The 19,139-nt window shown below is 34.2% G+C and overlaps 2 protein-coding genes across 2 annotated transcripts; both read left to right on the forward strand.

Annotated features, from left to right (window-relative positions):
• The first annotated feature begins 2,600 nt into the window (after positions 1-2,600).
• Positions 2,601-8,273, forward strand: si:ch211-93g23.2 (class I SAM-dependent methyltransferase). The gene is made up of 6 exons (XM_026204810.1): positions 2,601-2,784; positions 5,769-5,929; positions 6,879-7,092; positions 7,254-7,357; positions 7,631-7,768; positions 8,090-8,273. Exons 1-6 carry the CDS (start codon positions 2,674-2,676, stop codon positions 8,184-8,186), a joined length of 825 nt encoding a protein of 274 aa, XP_026060595.1. The 5' UTR covers positions 2,601-2,673; the 3' UTR covers positions 8,187-8,273.
• A 429-nt stretch (positions 8,274-8,702) lies between these two features.
• ube2f (ubiquitin-conjugating enzyme E2F (putative)) lies at positions 8,703-18,536 on the forward strand. Its single transcript, XM_026204811.1, has 10 exons — positions 8,703-9,101; positions 9,997-10,140; positions 13,819-13,848; positions 14,347-14,412; positions 14,819-14,886; positions 15,404-15,474; positions 15,597-15,654; positions 16,143-16,175; positions 16,338-16,400; positions 16,667-18,536. The coding sequence occupies exons 2-10, from the start codon at positions 10,023-10,025 to the stop codon at positions 16,715-16,717; spliced, it is 558 nt and encodes a 185-aa protein (XP_026060596.1). The 5' UTR covers positions 8,703-9,101; positions 9,997-10,022; the 3' UTR covers positions 16,718-18,536.
• The last annotated feature ends 603 nt before the right edge of the window (positions 18,537-19,139 follow it).

A 19,139-nucleotide genomic window follows, 5' to 3' on the forward strand; every position in this document is an offset into this window, starting at 1 on the left:
GCTCATTGCATATTCTTGAGGAGAGGCACTGTTACTACAGTCAATATTTCTCAGTGTGTGTTTGTTTGTTTGATTGCCAAACAGACTATTGTAGATTTCCATGCACGTTTATTGCACAGGAAAAACGTTACTCTGTTTCAAGAAGTTGTTTTTGTAAAATACACAAATACATTAATAGGGCCTACTATAAACCTGAGCAGGTTCATCTCAGTTCAAGGTACAGTCTACTGAGGTTCTGAAGAGACACCGAAAGCAGCTTTTAGCTCACGTTATCTTTCAGTTTAAGTGTAAGTTTTAAACAATTTAGATCAACTGCTCTGTAAAATGCACAGATGTTCCAAAGGTCAAATCCCCAGTAGACGTCCAGGTGGAGTTATAAGTGAAGTACAAATGATAATGAGTACTTGGAAGTGTGAGAGAAAGCATTCTGAACAAAAGACACTTGATATTCACTTACATGTATGTAAACAGATTTTTAATAGGCCTATTAGTGGTCTGGTTTAGGAGATGTAAGCTATTACACTTATAATGTTAGTAAGCTAATAAAACTGGTTTGGACTACACTAATACTGTAGGCCTATGAAATTTTTTTGAATGCCATTTGTAAAAAGGAATGCCATTTGTTCGGTTATAATTAAGCACAGATACATTCTGTGAAATACTAGTACTGTGAATGAGAAAATAAAAAAGCTAAAGTATTTTAATTATGTGTGAAAATCACATAAAAATCACATAAAAACAAATTTAAACATTAGGTTTTTTTATGAATTATTATGGTAACACCACAATAAGGTTTCATTAGCTACCTCTGGTTAACACATTAACTAAGGATTCAAGTGATTCAGTACTTTGTTATTGTATTTATTCATCATTGTTAAGATTAGTTAACTATGGTGATGCGTGCTGACACATATTATTCAGCTGAATAAAACAATATAACACATATTACACTGCATCACAACATTTGTAAGGGTTTTACTGATTATAATGGTACTTGCATTGGTTTTAATGGAAACTGTAATGACTGTGGGTTTATTTTGGTACTTGGTCGCCTTCTGTTGGAGGGTTGTTAAAACCACTAAATCCTAATGGAATATGTCCCAAAACATACTACAGAAAACCTTTTTTAATGACCATTTTTTTCTCCATCATAAGACATATTAGGGTTAATAAAGACATATATGTGTATGTGTATGTGATGTGACCTTTACCCTGATCCAGGTCCAAAAGACCTTTAGAAGACTTTATATAAGTGCATTAATCACATTTCAGTGTTTGAAAATCAATGACAGTGTTCATAGCATAGGATTGCTGTGATTTATTAATGTACAGTTCATCGCATTAAAAAAATAGTTTATTCTGATCTCATAAGGCCTATAAAGAAAAACCTTAGATTCAATATGTTTTTACTCGCTATTACAAGATACAGCAGAATTTATTATTATTTTTTTTAGATATGACATTATTACATTATTGTTTTTTTACATTATAATTATTATTTTTATTATTATTGAGTGACATTAGTACATAATAAATACAAACTTTATGTTGACATTAGTGGTTTGTCATTTTTTGCATCAGCATACTTCAATTACAGTTGTTTAATAATTATGTATTTATTTATTTATTGAATTTCAGAATTGGACTGCAGCATACAACATTGTGAATGTTAATTTAATATTTTATTATTTTAGAAAAATGTTTAAAGAACGTAATGCTATTAAATATTATTAGAATGATTAAGAATACTGCATCAACATACTTCAATTACAGTTGTACAGTAGGGGTGTGCTGTGTCCTGACATTTGATCCTACCTGTCAGATTTTGCAACCAGGGTTTACTGCGCATGCGCAAATCTGTAGCCCTACTGGGTCCTTTTTCTCATGCTGAACTAAAAGGGTTCAGGGGGAAAATTCCAAATAGAAGTGATCATCCCTATTCCCTTGGAGTGGGGCCATTGGAGTGAGAAGGGGGCACGTGTTCGGAATGCACTTGGCAAAGGGAGAGACGCAATTTTCTCATTATCTTCAGCTGGCATGCTCCCGTGACAACACAGCACGGGTACGTCAGCAGATGTCGCTGTTTTACTGTAATAAATGTATTTTTTATTGTTGTTAGCGTAATTGTTGCAAATAAATATACATTTTACATTTTAAAAAGCTTTTAATATATATTTATATACTTTTTAAAATATAAAATGTATGCCACACCTGTGAGGTGGTTGGATTATCTCGGCAAAGGAGAAGTGCTCAATAACACAGATTTAGACAGATTTGTGAAAAATACTTGAGAGAAATAGGCCTTTTGTATACATAGAAAAAGTCTTAGATCTTTGAGTTCAGCTCATGAAAAATGGTGGCAAATACTAAAGTGTTGCATTTATAATTTTGTTATGTGTGTATATACACACACGCACACACTTCAGCATTGGATTGTAAAATAAGACGTTGTTTAAAAGCTTATATTCTTATAAAACTAAAAGGTTTAAAATAATTATAATCCATCACTATGAAACCAGCGACAAAAATCAATCAATCAGTCAATCATTTTCTGGATTGTCCAGGAAGTACAGAGTCAAAAGTCAAACCCATTGAAGGTGTTGTATTAATGAATAACTCTGAAAGGGGATCCAGTCAGTCTCAGGTTGGTCTGTGCAGCTCGAGGAGAGGCAAATGGCTCAGAGGCATTTTGAGGGAAAAGAACAGGCTGAATCTTATGAGCGGTACCGTGTGTCTCCACCTCAGGAACTCATAGATGAAGTGCTGAACTTCCTTCGAAAAAGAGTAGGCTATGTGTTTATACTTTTCTAAGAATGACCAAAGTCCTTTCAGGCTCTGGAATGACTCAGCATTTTGTGCACATGACGGTGTTTTACTTGTCTTTATTGAGGCTAAACTATAGTAAATAATCAAGGAACTGAGAATCAAAGCTCTATCATTGTTTATCTTTTGAAACATTGAACCTCTTGAGCGACATCGCACCTTTCCCAGAAGGTCCAGGGGTCCTGACATTAATACTACCCGTCAGATTTTCCTACCAGAGTTTACTGCGCATGCGCACATCAAAATCGCGTCCCTTTTCTCATGCTGAACAACACTTAATGTACATGCATTACTGTAAGTGTAGGTTTAGGTTTAGGGTTGGGGTAGGTGTAGACTTTTATAAAACAATCTAATATGTATAAAAATATGTATTCTTCTAGTTTTCCGCATACTGATATACAGTAGGCTAGATCCCTGACGCAAGCAAATTATAGCATAATATATCAAAGAAATCGAGCGTGCGCATATATATATATATATATATATATATATATATATATATATATATATATATACATATATACATATTCGGGATCGATATCCTCTTGTCAAGTGCTGACGTAAGGAATGCTGTTTCTGACAGTCCAAGCCTTAACTCGTTTCACTTGAGAATACTCAGTTTATGAGCACTGTTTATTCATATTAAATATTTCAGCTAAACGTTTCTACTTACAGTGTAGAGTCAGTGGCGGCTCCAGACAATTTTGATTGGGGGGGGCAATGGGGGGGTCCTGGTCTTTTCAAGGGGGGTCTCATGAAAACCAACAAAAAATACAGTGGACATGGCTAATAACTGCATATTTCTGCTACTAAACAACAAAAACACCTTTGCAATGTAAACAAATGACAGGCTACATTTGTTATTCATATCCTTCACACTGCACTTTCATGTCAGGTATATTATGCATTTTTATTGACATTGATATTTTTACATTTATTTCCAGATAGATATTATTGAGTTTACAGGCTAAAGTGGTCTTGCTGTTGTAAACACTGTTGCTTTTGTAGAAAAAAAAATATTTGCATCACATTTAAAATATAATTATATTTTAATTCATTTCTGAATTGTTTTTATTTTTATAATGATAATTCAGAGAATGAGAAAATCTGAATAAGCCTTACCAGTGTTGTGATAATTATTTTTACGTGTTAAAAATAAATAAGTACTGTAATATAATAAAAGTTTATTCAAATAACATAAAAAAGACCAGACCCCTCGATGCCTGTGAAACTTTTCTCCCTCAAACAGCACGCTAGTGTTACTTCTACACTACAGGCTACACACAGCAATATAAACAACGTATCTGCATGTTCTCACATCACATCGTTCTTGTAAAATAATAATAAGTAAATAAACACCAAAATCACTTCGCTGAGAATGAAACACCACTTACCAGCTGCCACGATGTTGAAAATATCCTCTAGCAATTAAAAAATGCGCGTGCAGCATGAGGAATCTTCCCGGTTGGATGAGGTCGTAGTCAGGTGAACTGTCATCATGTTGGTCATTTTATTTACGGCTACATTATTATTAATAAATTGTACTAATATTATGATTGGGCGTGGGCAGGCATTCACAAAAGTTTATGTTATTACAAAAAAAAATTGAGGAAATTTTGCTTTGACAAAAGGGCACTTAAGGGGCAAAGGAGCAGGTGCTCAAGATTCGATCAAATAAACCAGCTGAAAAAAAAAAATGGTTCACCGGTTCTTTTGCGCTCGATGTAATGCCGTCATTGGCGATGATTGCCCTTCATTCAAGCCTTTGGTTTACCCGCGCTTATAACAGTAGCACAGAATCAGTTCAGAATCAATCACCAAAAGAATCAGTTCGGTTCAGATGCGCTCTGTGTCAGTCTGCTTCACGCTGAATCACGCATGCGCAGTTATCATCAGCTCATTGGTTCTCGAATCGGACGCGTCCGACAGAAACGGTTCTCGGTTCAGTGTATGAATAAATGTCGAAATAATTATTATTTATTATTGTTCTGCGTAGTTTGAAGAGAAACATTTTTGGATCTTTATCCCGAATATATAAATTTTTTAATCAGGAAGAGGCTGGGGGGTCAAATGGGGGGTCAAGACATTTTTTGGCAGGGTCTTGAGACCCCCCAAGACCCCCCCTGGCGCCGCCGGTGTGTAGAGTAGCCTGCAGTCTCCTTGCTCACAGCATCCCAAACACAATTTATTTATTTATTTATTTATTTATTTTCTGATCTGGGATTTCGGTATGGAGTAAAAAATTAGGATTGTAATATTTTTTTGTAACATTGAATCACATTGTGAATATAGGCCTATTTTAGCACCGTTTGTTGTTTTCTCGTGGCATCTGAAATTCTTTTTATTATTAGGCTATTATTATCAATATAATTATTAATCAAAACAAAAATATACAACAGTTTACAAAAATGAACATAACATGCCAGAGTGTACAAACCATTTCTTTCTTTTTTATTATTTGTTTTTATCACTTTCAACGGAATAATACTATGCATATATCAAAATTATTTAAATTGAATATAATATTTGTTTTCCTTCTAATTAAATTTTCCATATCCACACAGAAATTCCTTGTGTATACACAATTACAAAACAAATGGACAATAGAGTCCTTTTTCCACTGAACAAAAATCTGTTATAATCAATAAAGTTTATTATTTTTATTATTATTATTATAATTATGTTGTCATGTTTTTGTTGGTATTATTGTGGATTAAGAGAATAAATATAAGCTAAATATAATTTAATATTTATTCTCATTTAAGGTAATTAGATAAATGTATTATTTATTAAAATATTTCTTTAGTTGGACACAAAATGACAGATTTTTCAGATCGCATGACTTCAGAAGACAATAGAAAGGCATAAAACTAAAACAAAAGATTTACTACATATTTTACATTTTAAAACACACAAGCGTTACTCTGTATTACCTCTCTGAACAGATCCAGGGCTATCTTGATCTGGCTGTGGATGTGGGCTGTGGATCAGGACAGGGCACAGAACTACTCGCCCCTCACTTTCTCACTGTGGTCGGGATAGATGTCAGTCCAGCTCAACTGGAGATAGCTAGTTCCAAAGAGCATGCAGCAAATGTGTGTTACAGGTATACAATAACCTACAATAAAATATAAACCTGAAGAACAATTCTTCATTTCATGATCCTTAAAAACTATAACAATAATATGGCGAGAGTATCATATACGAAAGTACTGACAAGATACTTCAAAGAATATCAAGTTACATATCTAGTTGCATATCTAGAGTCGCAATGATAATACCGTATTTTTATATAAAAATATATACCTATTAGCTAGTGAATGTTCTTGATTAAACCTCACTATAGTGCGTTCAGGTCACTTTCAACCTGACATGAATGGATGAGTGAATGAATGAATAAATAAATGAATGTAAAGGACAATTAAGATTATTTTTGTGGCTATAAATGGCTATATATATATATATATATATATATATATATATGTGTGTGTGTGTGTGTGTGTGTGTGTGTGTGTGTTTGTGTGTGTATGTGTATATATGTATGTGTATATATATGTATGTAACGGAGGCCAGCACGTGGTGCTGTGCAGGTAAAACCTCACTCCCCAATCTCAAGAAACGCACTAGCAACAGACGCTAGTGGCTGTAGCCATTTAGCCTCCTTGTTAGTGCGTCCACTTCCCATGACGGAGACCTGGGTTCGAGCCACGCTCAGAGTGTAGAATTTTTTTTTTTTTTACCCAATTTTACCTAATTGATTTAATATACAGAAGTGTACACAAAAAAAAAAAAAAAAAATGAAGTAAAATTAATTGAGATGGAAATTCTCATGCATTTTTTCTCCACTTTAGTAAGGTTTAAATCCTGAACATTTATTAACTAAAAAGTAAATATATACATACAAAATGTACAAAACAATATAAATTTACAGTTTTTGTTATATTTTTATTTATCCTCTTATCCATTTTAAAAAATATATATATTTTTTCTCATTTTGTTTCCCAGTACAATCTATGCTCGCACTATTTATAACTCTGTTTATTCCGCTCCATTAGACAGAGCCCTGCAGAGGAGTTGCCCTTTGAGGATGATGCGGCAGACTTGGTGACATCCATGGCAGCCGCTCACTGGTTTGACCATCCGCGCTTCCTGCGGGAGGCAGACAGGATTCTGAGGCCAGGAGGCTGCCTCGCTCTGCTCAGCTACACCATGGATTTTGAACTGGAATATGGAGAAAGGACCTCCAAACTCAATGAAATCTGTCAAGAGGTTAAATAAACTAACAAAATTTTTATGGGTTGTTGTTCAGGAAACCTGCATTATAAGTGCTTGATATGAGACAACACGTTTGTGACCTGCTGCATTATTTTAATTTAATGGTATCCTTGCACTTGAGATCTTCAGTGAAAATGTTATTTTTTGATTCACAGTTCTATGCAGCCCTGCACCCTTTTCGGAAAGCTTATATAGGGTCCAGTTCTGTAGATCTCTACAAGAAGATTTATGACTCTGTGTCATACAATGATAAAGAGTGGTAAGTGTGTTTTATTGCATGTGCAATAATCCTGTAAAAAAAAAAAAAAAAAAAAAAAAAAAAAAAATATATATATATATATATATATATATATATATATATATATATATATATATATATATATATATATATATATATATATGTGTATGTATTTCCTAAGGTAAAAAAAATGCTAAGAATACAGCATAATATTGTAATATATTATATTAACATTTATAAATATTTAAAGACTCAAAATATAATATTTTATAGAATTCTTGTATTTGTTTTAAGGCATGAATGTCTGAGGTGTCGGATGATTATGCCACTGTCAGGGTTTATTGGCTTGGTTGAAACCTTCTCTACCTATCAAGGTTTCCTGGAGAAAGATCCTGCTGAGGCCAAGAGACTGTCTCAGACCATCACAGACCGGTAAAACAGACAATCTCAACTCATAAATCAAAAATCATGCTCTGAATGATCATGCAATAGCCAATGGATTTGCTCCACTGTAATGCATTAAATTAAATCAAATCAACATACTAAAACAGATTATCAAGAGTGGTGTGATAATCTAAATAATCAAGTCAACACATTATCATTTTTATTTATTTGTTTATTTATTTTTATTAATTTACATATTTCAGTATATATAATATTTATAAAACAGCATACTGTAATTAATAATTTTTGACTGAGTTATATTTTATTATTTTATTTTAATTGTTCTAAATATATATATATTTTTTTCAGGTTGTTGGAAGAAATGGGAGCCTCATCAACTGACACAGAAGTAACAGTTGTAGTGAAATATTTCTATATATTAGCCTCTAAACCACAGAAATCCTAAATTTATGTTTCAATCCCATGGAGCCCTATCTGTTAAAAAACTTTTCTCAATAATTCTAAAAAAAATAAATAAAGCATTTGTGTTTTATTCCTGTTCTGGAAATGTTTAACACTTAACATCAAACTTGCATTATTATATGTGACTCTGGAGCACAAAACCAGTCTTAAGTCGCTAGGGTTTATTTGTAGAAATAGCCAAATATACATTGTAGGCTATGGGTCAAAATGATAGATTTTTCTTTAATGCCAAAAATCATTAAGTTATTAAGTAAAGATCATGTTCCATTGAGATGTTTTGTAAATTGTATACTGTAAATATATTAAAACTTAATTTTTGTTTATTAATATGCATTCCTAAGAAGCTTAAAGGTGATTATCTCTCTCTCTCTCTCTCTCTCTCTCTCTCTCTCTCTCTCTCTATATATATATATATATATATTTTTTTTTTTTTTAGATTTTAATATAGTATCTTGGCCAAATATTGTCCTTTCCTAGAAAACCATACATCAATGCTATTTATTCAGCTCTCAGATTATGTACAAATCTCAATTTTGAAAAATTTACTCTTAAAACTGATTTTGTGGTCCAGGGTCACATATCATGATTCTATGAAAATCTCTTATCTCAAGTAGCTTTGCACAGAAGAGCGGAAGTATTCTTTGTGGCGTTTGATTCTGTACGGACTTCTTATTGAATGAACGAAACAACTTCCGGCTTCTAAACAGCTCAAGCAGCGGAAATCATTAAACTCAGCGGAACTAATCTGCGCAGCATTCTCAGTTCTGTTTTTTTTTTTTTTTAACGACATCTAACGTCTTAAATTTAGAAGTTATTTGGTGTGAAACCGTGTGAAATTCAGTTTGAGCTTCCTGATTATGGTGTAAACGGAGCAGTTCAGTGACCCTGACAGCTGCAGGTAAGTGTACAATCGAGCACAGCCGAGTTATTTGACATTTTTAGAGTAGTTTTATGATCAATGTAAAGACATTTTAACCCCCGTGTTTCAGTATATATCAAGACATCCATCTCAGTCTCGATATAAATAATACACCGTGTAATGGGAATCAAGGTGTCGTTGTTAATGAACCTGTTATTCTTTTATTTCATAACACCTGTGTCAAATAACGCCCATTATATAGAAATGGTTTAAGAGTTTTAATATTTCTGGACAGGAAGAGCTGTAGCGGTAGCAGCTTCCTTTGGTACTTTGATAAATGTAGTTGTATGGACAAATTAACCTATTTCTGTACGATGGTATTTAACGTTAAATGGGGTTCCAAGGTAACTTGGAAGCTGTACTTTATACTTGAAGAATACCATGGTATTGACATATTACATGTGTAGAAAACATGGTATTGCTTTTGTACACGTCCACAAAATGTGGTAGTTTGTAAGTTAGTTCATATTAGAGACATGATATTACCGTGAAAAACAAAACATGGCAACGTTAGTACCATGGTGCTCGATTCTTTCACATTAGAAAGGTGATGGTCCTTTGTGGGCAATTTAAAGTTGTGTACAGTTTGGGAATGTAGTCAAATATTTAGCAAGTCTGTTTTTCCTCCCACTATCATTTTGTTGTTGTTTAAGTAATGCAGTGCCATGCAATGGTCAGTATAATGCGAGTCCATACAAAACAATTGTCTTATGCTTCATTTGAACTCCAGTGTGGAAAATGTTTAGCCCCCCTTTTTTAATATTTTATTTTATTGAGTTAACATTTACTTTATTTCAAGCAACAAAGAGGTTAAATTTAGTTAAGTACAGTGACCCTGGTGGTCACCATCTTTGTGTGTGTGTGTTTCTCACAGGTGTGTGTGAGAGTGTGTATGTTGGTATGCTGACGTTAGCCAGTAAGCTGAAGAGGGAGGAGGGTGTGAGGGCTGGCCGGACCCCTGCAGGCTCCAACGATGCCTCTCATAGAGTGTCCATCAGAGACCGACTGCTCATCAAAGGTACCAATCACTGACCAAACACTCCTCCTCTGTCTGCTGCGATCATGACACTGAAGCAGTGGTTCATGACCAGTATTTCGGACTTTAAAGTGATCGTATCTATTAGGGATGTCAACGATTAATCGATGATCGATTAATTGTCGATAAGAGATGCAATCGATTAAGGCTATCGATGGTCGGTTAACCGATTCAATGTTGGGCTGCGTGCGGCTCATGCGCACTCAACACGTGCGAGCGGCTGTGAGTGACGGTGATGATATATAAAAGCATCATCATTCATTCACAATGTACAAATTAAGCTTTTAATGTGATTTAAACTTTAAAGTACATTAAAATAGAAACAACATAAAAGTTCTTCAACATTAAATGCAATAGAAATGTAGTTACTAATCATTTCATCAGATAACTGTTTTATATCGTGCGCTTTGCAGGGCTGCGGGACACAGTGACAGGACAGGTAGTCTATTCATTCCTACAACTTGTTAATTCATTCCTACGAATTATTAATGTGGCAATTGTCCATGTTTCATTAATTTTGTTCCCTAAATAACCCATGATTTAAGTGAAATAAGGGAACAAATTAATAAATCGAACAAATTCTTAATTCATGAAATCTTTAATTTCCCTTCCCATGTTTACCAAAGTAAGAGATGTGAAAACAGTTATTAAAAGCGAAAGATAATAAAATAAACCTGGGAAATTAGAGGGTTAGACTATGAAGATTTAGGAAAAGAAACGATGCCTAAATATACTGAATTTGTGGAAATTCGTGACCAACCGGCAAACCAGAACAAAGCCGCATAAATGAAGACTATGGGGTCCAAAAGCATGGTCGCGATCTAACATTTTACAGTTAACCTATTATTCCTCTAATAAACAAAGCTTTTATACCACACTTGTCATAATCAGATCTTATCATTTCTAAATAAATAATTGCTGGATTCAAAACAGCGATTAATAGGCGCTGTGACCGACACATTCCCGGAGCATTCACTGCTGTCACTAAACGGTGACGCCGAGCATCGTTCACAAGTTTCTGCATGGACTTGACTAGGGCACAGGTTCTAAGCCCTGGGACAAAATGGGATGTTTTAAGGAAAATTTATAGCCTACTAAGTAATAGGCCCAACATAAAAATAACAATTTGTTTTCATGTTTTTTTTTTTTTTTTTTTTAAATAGGCAATGCGAAATATATCCGACTTAAATAGGCTAATTAAGATTAACGGATTTAAAACAGAAGTGTGGGCGCTCCATAAGTTCACAAAAAAAAAAAAAGGATGACAACGCATTCTGTTTGTTTGCTTTATTTTACAAGAGCACAAATCTTCTGTTTTTATTGTGAGTGTGCACAAATGAAAGTAAACACTTCTGCGGAAAATATATATATTTTTTAATGTCTCAGCTGTTTCGATCACGCCGGAGCCTGCTGCACACGTATATTCTAGCGATTCAAACTTACATCGCAGTCTGTTCATTATCAAAATAAAATGTCAACTAAACATTAAAAGGTTACACTGGTCAGTTTAAATAGACCGTAGTATACCGGTCCTCTGCTGTTCCAAGGACGTTTTTGCTCATATGAAGAGGATCATCTTTTCCGTCTATATGCGAATGCGTGTTAAGTACAAGCCTAGTTTACATTATAAATAATAGTTTAACATTCAAATACATTGCGAATATGGAAACATTTCGATTTGTGCCGAATGAGACATGAGCAATAACCTCCAAATAAATCTAGCCAAAGCCGCGCTCGCTCATTCTCGTCTGCACGCATGCACTGTCACGATCTAATGCGCTGTATGCCGGATTTTTAAAAATCTGACATTTTCTAGGACAGAATCCAGCAGGATCAAATTAATGTGAGCAACTGTGTTTTGGTTCAGCAGCGCCGATGTAGTTCACTTAATGTGCAGCGCAGTCACGCGCTCCACATTTTGGATAATTTTATACAATAATGTCAGTTGAAAACATTGCAATTGTGCTTTAAAATACAACAACGAGCACCACAAAACCATTTAAAGAGGCGCGTTCAGCGTTCTCCGTGCGGGATTGGAAACTGTCAACAAAGTAAAATGACCCCAAAAGTATGGCGCGCTCTCTTCATTTTATCAAATGATCATAATCGCATCTATTCATTTTATAATCCTGCTACTAGCATTTTATTCAGACTAAAACCTCTTTAATTCAAGTGAGAAAGCGTTTTGTGTGTGTGTGTGTGGCTTTTGCACATCCTGTCATACCGCTGACTGCGTGCCTGCAATAGACGCATTTTGCAGTATTATGGTTAACGATTAATCGATTAATTGATCGTTAATTTAAACGACGATCGATCATGGAAATAATCGAAATTTGACATCCCTAGTATCTATCTATCTATCTATCTATCTATCTATCTGTCTGTCTGTCTGTCTGTCTGTCTGTCTATCTATCTGTCTATTATTTCATCTGTCTTTCTATGTCTGTTTTCTGTCTGATTGTCTGTCTGTCTATCAGTCTATCATTTATTAGTTATATCAGTCGTTCTATCATTCTATTGTAATGCCATCTATCTATCTATCTATCTATCTATCTATCTATCTATCTATCTATCTATCTATCTATCTATCTATCTATCTATCTATCTATCTATCTATCTATCTATCTATCTGTCTGTTTGTCATTCTATCATTCTATCTATTGTTCTATCGTTCTATTGTTATGTTGTGTCATTCTATCTATCATTCTATTGTTATTTATCTATCTTTCTGTCTGTCTGTCTGTCTGTGTTCTATCATTCTATTATGTCATCTGTCTTTGTATCTTTCTATCTATATGTCTGTCTGTCCGTCTGTCTATCAGTCTATCATTGATTAGTTATATCAGTCATTCTATCATTCTATAATAATGTCATCTTTCTATCTGTCTGTGTGTCTTTCTGTTTGTCATTCTATCATTCTATTAAGTCATCTGTCTTTGTATCTTTCTATCTATATGTCTGTCCGTCTGTCTATCAGTCTGTCATTCATTAGTTATATCAGTCATTCTCTCATTCTATTGTAATGTCATCTATCTATGTCTGTCTATCATTCGTTCGTTCGTTCTATCACTCTATTGTTATATGTCGTCTGTCTCTCTGTCATTCTATCTATCGTTCTGTGAATTGTTCTGTGTTTATCACAGTTCAATACATTGTCACTGGCTCATTAATTACACTGTGCCAGTCTCTTTTGAAAGAGTAGTGTGAGTCTGAATGAGTGTGTTGTGTTGTGCGGTGACTGTCTGCAGGGAGTAAACTGGTGTAAGGTGAAGTGATGCAGGCCAGTTCAGAAGAGCTGTAGACTCTATTTATAACAGACTGAGAGGAGGAGCCTGTATGTTATTACCAGCAGCTTAAAAAGCACTTCCCCTCCACAGTCAAACACTCAGGCTATTTTCTGAATCAGTGAGGCCCAAATCAACATTTAGAGAGGGTATCATGAGAGAGCAGGTGGCCGTATATACACAGAGAGAGCGGTGTCTTGTATTTGTGTTCTAGAGACCATAATTCCAATAATAACAAACTCAGAAAAGAATAAATGAGTATATCATTCTAAAAAAAAAAAAAGCTGTTAATGTGAAGATGAGTAAAAGCTGGTTCTGTAAGTGTCTTTGTTACCCATGAGTACTAAACAACACTCATGCTTTCATCTGTTTACAGATGTTTCAGAACTTGAGGCTAACCTTCCAAGTGAGTATATTCAGGTCATTTTTTATGCTCTTTAAGAATGAACAATATATTGATACTACTAACTTATTATTATTGATTTAAAGGACAGTAAAAATCTAAATGAGTAAAGACAGTATATATGTATGTATATGTTTTATTTATTGCTGTAATTCGTCTTTAAAAATCAATAATTTCATACATTTCAACAAGAATTAAAACATATACATTTTCACACTGTACATTAGAGTGTTGTGATTATCTAAAATCACATGAAATGATTGGTTGGAATTTTTTTAGTGATTCATTTTTGTGTTCTTTTAACAACATGAAAATAATTGTTGGCTTATCAGTACCGCTTTGGTTTTAAAGGTGTATGCCTAACGCTATTTCTTTTTTATACATCTACAAACCTGTCTGGATGTGCCAGCTGTAATACAGATGTTAATTTTTTGTGTGTGTGTGTGTGTGTGATTAATGAACTCTTATTCTAAACATGCATTATTCTAAACATTTCTGCAGATACCTGTAAATTAACGTTTCCTGATGAAAACAAACTCTGTCACTTCCAGTTGGCCATTTCACCAGGTAATTCTGGCCTCTTTTCTGAAAGATTAAATTGTGAACATCCATTAAATGCAGAAGCTGTTGAACAGTGTGAAAGAGTTTACCTGACCTATACATGCCCTATATAAGGCCCATGCGTACAGATCACAACTATTTAAAATAAAACATTGTATGCCCTTCAAATTCACATAACCTCGTGAGCCAATATGATATTGTCTTTTGGTAACATTTTCTATTATCTTTTTGGGTTATGTGTCCTGAACAAGCAAAAATCATTAACGATTTTCACATCATATTGTTTTTTCACATTGCTCCTTCTGCAAGTAGTCCTTTGCTCGTCTTCCATTTCATTGTAAGTGTCTGTTAAATGTTAATCTGTTTTGCGAATGAAAATATAACCTTACATTTCTGCAAAACACCTCATCAGATGAAGGCTATTACCTTGGTGGAAAGTTTCAGTTTGAGATTGAAGTTCCCGAAGCCTATAATATGGTGGTAAGTGCCTGTGACATATCATGAAGTAATGAGGTAATGCCACACTTATTCCCTCGCAGTGCTACGATGATTTTATTAGTCCATTTGTATGCGGGGCTGTTAAATAGATGTTTGCAGGCACCTGTAATAGTCTGGTAAAGGCTGTGCAGAGATCCATACATGGACCCTCAACCCTGGTATCTAAGTTTAGAGCAAAATCATGAAATATTACTGAGGCAAAAGGCATCAAGCATAACATTTATACAGTGATTATATAGCTTAAATAAGTGACTAGAAGTAATTAAAATGAAGTCTCTAAGTTATTCTGATTATGATTTCTTTTGTAATTGGATGCTGCTTTTAGTCTTGTTCATTTTTGTTTTACGTGTACAAAAGCTTGGGCAATCTGCAACATATCTTTTTTTGTTCCATTGAAGTGATTAAAATCACACAATTTTAGAATGAGATTGACTTTACTTACTTTACAAATTCAAACTGTGTGCTGTAAGACAACTGCTTTCCTTTCTGCTTTCCACAGCCTCCTAGAGTCAAGTGCTTGACTCGGATATGGCATCCAAACATTGCAGAAACTGGGGAGATCTGTCTGAGGTATGTATCTGTATTTGTAGTTTATTCACGTTTTAATGCATCAGAAGCCAGATTGATTTTATTTTAACAGCTGTTTTTGTGTTCTTTGAATGTTATTATATTAATGTTAAAATCTCTAATAGTCTATTGCGAGAGCATTCAATTGATGGTACTGGATGGGCACCCACTCGTACTCTAAAGGTAATTTGTGTTTATGTAATGCATCTTGGAAAAATTCATTAGCGTTTTCTAGGCTGTATTGAAATGCCTCATATTCTTTCTCTATATAAAATATCCTTTCTTTCTTTCTTTTTATTGCCCTTAAATAACTAACGATTTGTAAAATAATATTTCGGTTAACAGCTTTTTAAACCATCATTTTAATTTTTGAAGTTTTTCCAGCATTAATATTTTATATTTTCTTTAGAAAATCTATTACAAATTTTTTTTTTTTTTTTTCTATGCGTGCGTGTTAGGGGTCATTCACACAAAACTCATTTTTGCATTCCACTAACCTGGTTTTTCGTTGTATTTCTATGTAAATGTAATAGACCATTGTCTTAAAGGCAAATGCTTATGTCTCACATCTTTTGCAGGGTCTTGTGCATAACACTGCATTCAAAAAACTGTGGCGCTCAAGTTAAATGTAATGGCTAATCTGTGTTTTCCACCAATTTATTTGTCTCTAGGATGTAGTGTGGGGACTGAATTCACTCTTCACTGTAAGTACACATGAAAGAATCTTTTATTTTATATATATATATATATATATATATATATATATATATATATATATATATATATATATAATGTGTTTTTTTTTTTTAGGTTAAAATTGTTATCCTCCAGGGGGAAGGTCAACATATGTGTTGTTTCTTTCACAGGATCTTCTTAACTTTGATGACCCACTGAATATAGATGCAGCGGAACATCATTTACGGGACAAGGTAGAGCACCAGCGCACATCTAAACATGTTTACAAACTTTTATTTTTATTTATTGGTTAAAGAAAAAAAACTAAATATAATCATCCTGATATTATGTGTATTGGTTAAGTATATAAACACACACACACACACATATATATATATATATATATATATATATATATATAAAATAAATGCTTAATACATCGCTCAGCCCTATGTGCAGAGCCTTTGCAGGTATGTGTTTAATCCAAACCCATCAATTTCCTTGATGCTTCCTGTTTTAGGAGGATTTTAGGAACAAAGTTCAGGACTTCATCAGAAACTATGCAAGATGATGTCTCTGTTGAGCCACACTCACATGCATGTGACTTTGCAGATGTACATCAATCCAGACTGCAACAGAGACAAAATCTCAAACTATTAAAACATTCTTGGGGACAGAAGAAAGTAAAAATGCATATTGAATGACCCTGCAAGTCCCTGATCAAGATTTGGGAGGGGGGTGTGGGCCTTACTTTCCATTTTCGATAGCTTTTTTTATTTGTTTTTTGAAGCGGACAATCATGCAGCTACTTCATCAAGTTTGCTTTTACCCCCACCCACAAAAAAAGAAGAAAAAAAGAAAAGAAAAAGTACAAAGACGGTGATCGTGAAAATGAGGACGTATAACCTCGCTGATGTCACCTCCTATGCTAGTGCCTCTGTTTTTGCCACTTATAACTGGACACACGTTGTAAGCCGACTTCTGCGGCCTGCTTCTTCTCAAAACTTGACTACCTACAAACACTGAGATTGATTTGTTTATAAGTGATGTCATAGAAATCCCAAAGTTCCATTGGTTCATTCGCTCTGGGGGAGGAGTCAACCGATGAGGAATCACAAAAATATATAGCACTGATGTCCCATGGAATACATTGGTGGGTTTCCGAGCGGATTCTGTAAAGCTGTTTCATGTAACTCGGCACCTCTCCATGTAAAATCACTGCACTTATCGGACTACTCAGTATCACGTGTACATGCGCAGATATCAAAATGTCTGTGGGTGCCTCTGAATGAGTCATGAAACCGTTTCAGTTCAAATATGTGAGGTGTTCACAGGTGAATCTCGTGATTGTCCGGGTCACATTTCTATGAAAGCCAGTTTACACAATGAAATAAAAGTAAAACATTTAATTGTGACCTTTTATCTAACAATTCTGACTTGATATGCAGAAAAAGATGAACCCAGAATTGCAAGAAAGTCAGAATTCTGAATTACTTTTGGAATTTGGACTTTTCCTCCCAAATTCTGTTTACATCGCACAACTCTCAACAACTTTTTTTTTTTTGGCCATGGAAATAAAGAATAAACAAAGGTAATTAAAAATGAGTTTTTATCTCATAATTTGGATTTTTATTCTTTGAATAAACAATTCTAAGAATAAAAGTCTGAATTACGAGGTTAAAGACTTAAGAACATAACTGTAAGAAACTCAGAATTGTGAGAAAAAAGTTAGAATTGTAAGATAAAAAGGTCACAATGTCCTTATTATTATATGGCAGAAAGGAGCTTTACTACTATTTACCCACAAATCACATGGTAAAAACAAGAAACTCTATTTTGAATGTAATGAAGATGTGCTGATAAAGATTTTGAGCTAATAAATTAAGCATGTTTTCCCCACATTTAAACAATATATAATTTTTCCTGCCTTGGGGCAGTGAGTTTTTTTTTTTTTTTTTTTTGTCAAAAGTTAATTATCATCAAATAATACAAAAAAAGCTAAATATTATTTAGTACTTCTAATGTTTGTGTGAAATCTGACCCAAACATGTTCAGGACGAGTTTGTGAGATTCATTTTCATCAGTGTATACACGCTGTTCAGCTTTACTGATGTATGCATGTATACAAGAATACCTGGATGCATGTACTGTGTTTGTGTGTGTGTGTGTGTGTGTGTGTGTGTGTGTGTGTGTGTGTGTGTGTGTGTTTGAGCGGGAGAGACAGTGTTTTTAATTCATGTCTGATTGGTAGCATGCACTGGGCTACTGAACTGCTCAGCCATAAAGCCTGTTTAATTAGGAAGGATTTACTTTATTTAAATTGATTTCTTTTTCTCCTTAGAGGTGTATATCCATTTGTAAAGTATATTAAAGAAGAATTCTACCACTAAGTAAAGATTTTGAGTAATTTGTGCTTAATTTTACAGTTTGCATATATATGTATATGCATTTTCTTATCATTGACAGCATTTACCTAGACAGCATTTTCAGACATTGTAATACAAGAATTTGCATACAAAACTGCTGTCTAGGTAGTTGGCCTACTAGAGCTATAAGTGGAAAAGGGTATATAATGTGGAGCTTTGTCCCTGTATGTGTCCATTAACATTGGCTGAGTCTGAACTTGGTGAGCTTCCTGCTGAAACACATTTTTGGTATTCATATAATATAAATTTGCCTGTTAACTTGGTAGGCAGCTGACTATGGCTCTGTTTGGAAAGAAATACTCATGTACTGTCCTGGCTAATTAGAGCTATTTGGACTCCTTTTATCATTGGCTGGTTCTCAAAACGTAATAATCTTCCTATTTAGATGTCTTTTGCCCAAACTGCTGTCTAGGCTTGGAGCTCACTAAAGGCTGGAATACACTGCATGACTGTTGTCCAGATTTGCAGTTTTGAGAAGTTGTGCTAGTTGCCAGAAGTCAGAAACTTGTTGAAAGTTGACCGTACATGATGGGCACCGACTCCCGATGTCTTAACTTTGATTTCATC

The sequence above is a fragment of the Carassius auratus genome, chromosome 26, assembly GCF_003368295.1.
Source record: "Carassius auratus strain Wakin chromosome 26, ASM336829v1, whole genome shotgun sequence".
Classification (NCBI taxonomy): domain Eukaryota; kingdom Metazoa; phylum Chordata; class Actinopteri; order Cypriniformes; family Cyprinidae; genus Carassius; species Carassius auratus.

Bases quoted from the DNA above. Each gene is read 5' to 3' on its own strand.
- si:ch211-93g23.2 (XM_026204810.1), top strand. From the start codon at position 2,674: ATGGCTCAGAGGCATTTTGAGGGAAAAGAACAGGCTGAATCTTATGAG. The intron at 5,930-6,878 runs GTATACAATAAC...CCGCTCCATTAG, and splicing joins GCAGCAAATGTGTGTTACAG to ACAGAGCCCTGCAGAGGAGT. The intron at 7,093-7,253 runs GTTAAATAAACT...TTTGATTCACAG, and splicing joins TCAATGAAATCTGTCAAGAG to TTCTATGCAGCCCTGCACCC.
- ube2f (XM_026204811.1), top strand. From the start codon at position 10,023: ATGCTGACGTTAGCCAGTAAGCTGAAGAGGGAGGAGGGTGTGAGGGCT. The intron at 14,413-14,818 runs GTAATTCTGGCC...ACACCTCATCAG, and splicing joins CCAGTTGGCCATTTCACCAG to ATGAAGGCTATTACCTTGGT. The intron at 14,887-15,403 runs GTAAGTGCCTGT...TGCTTTCCACAG, and splicing joins CCGAAGCCTATAATATGGTG to CCTCCTAGAGTCAAGTGCTT.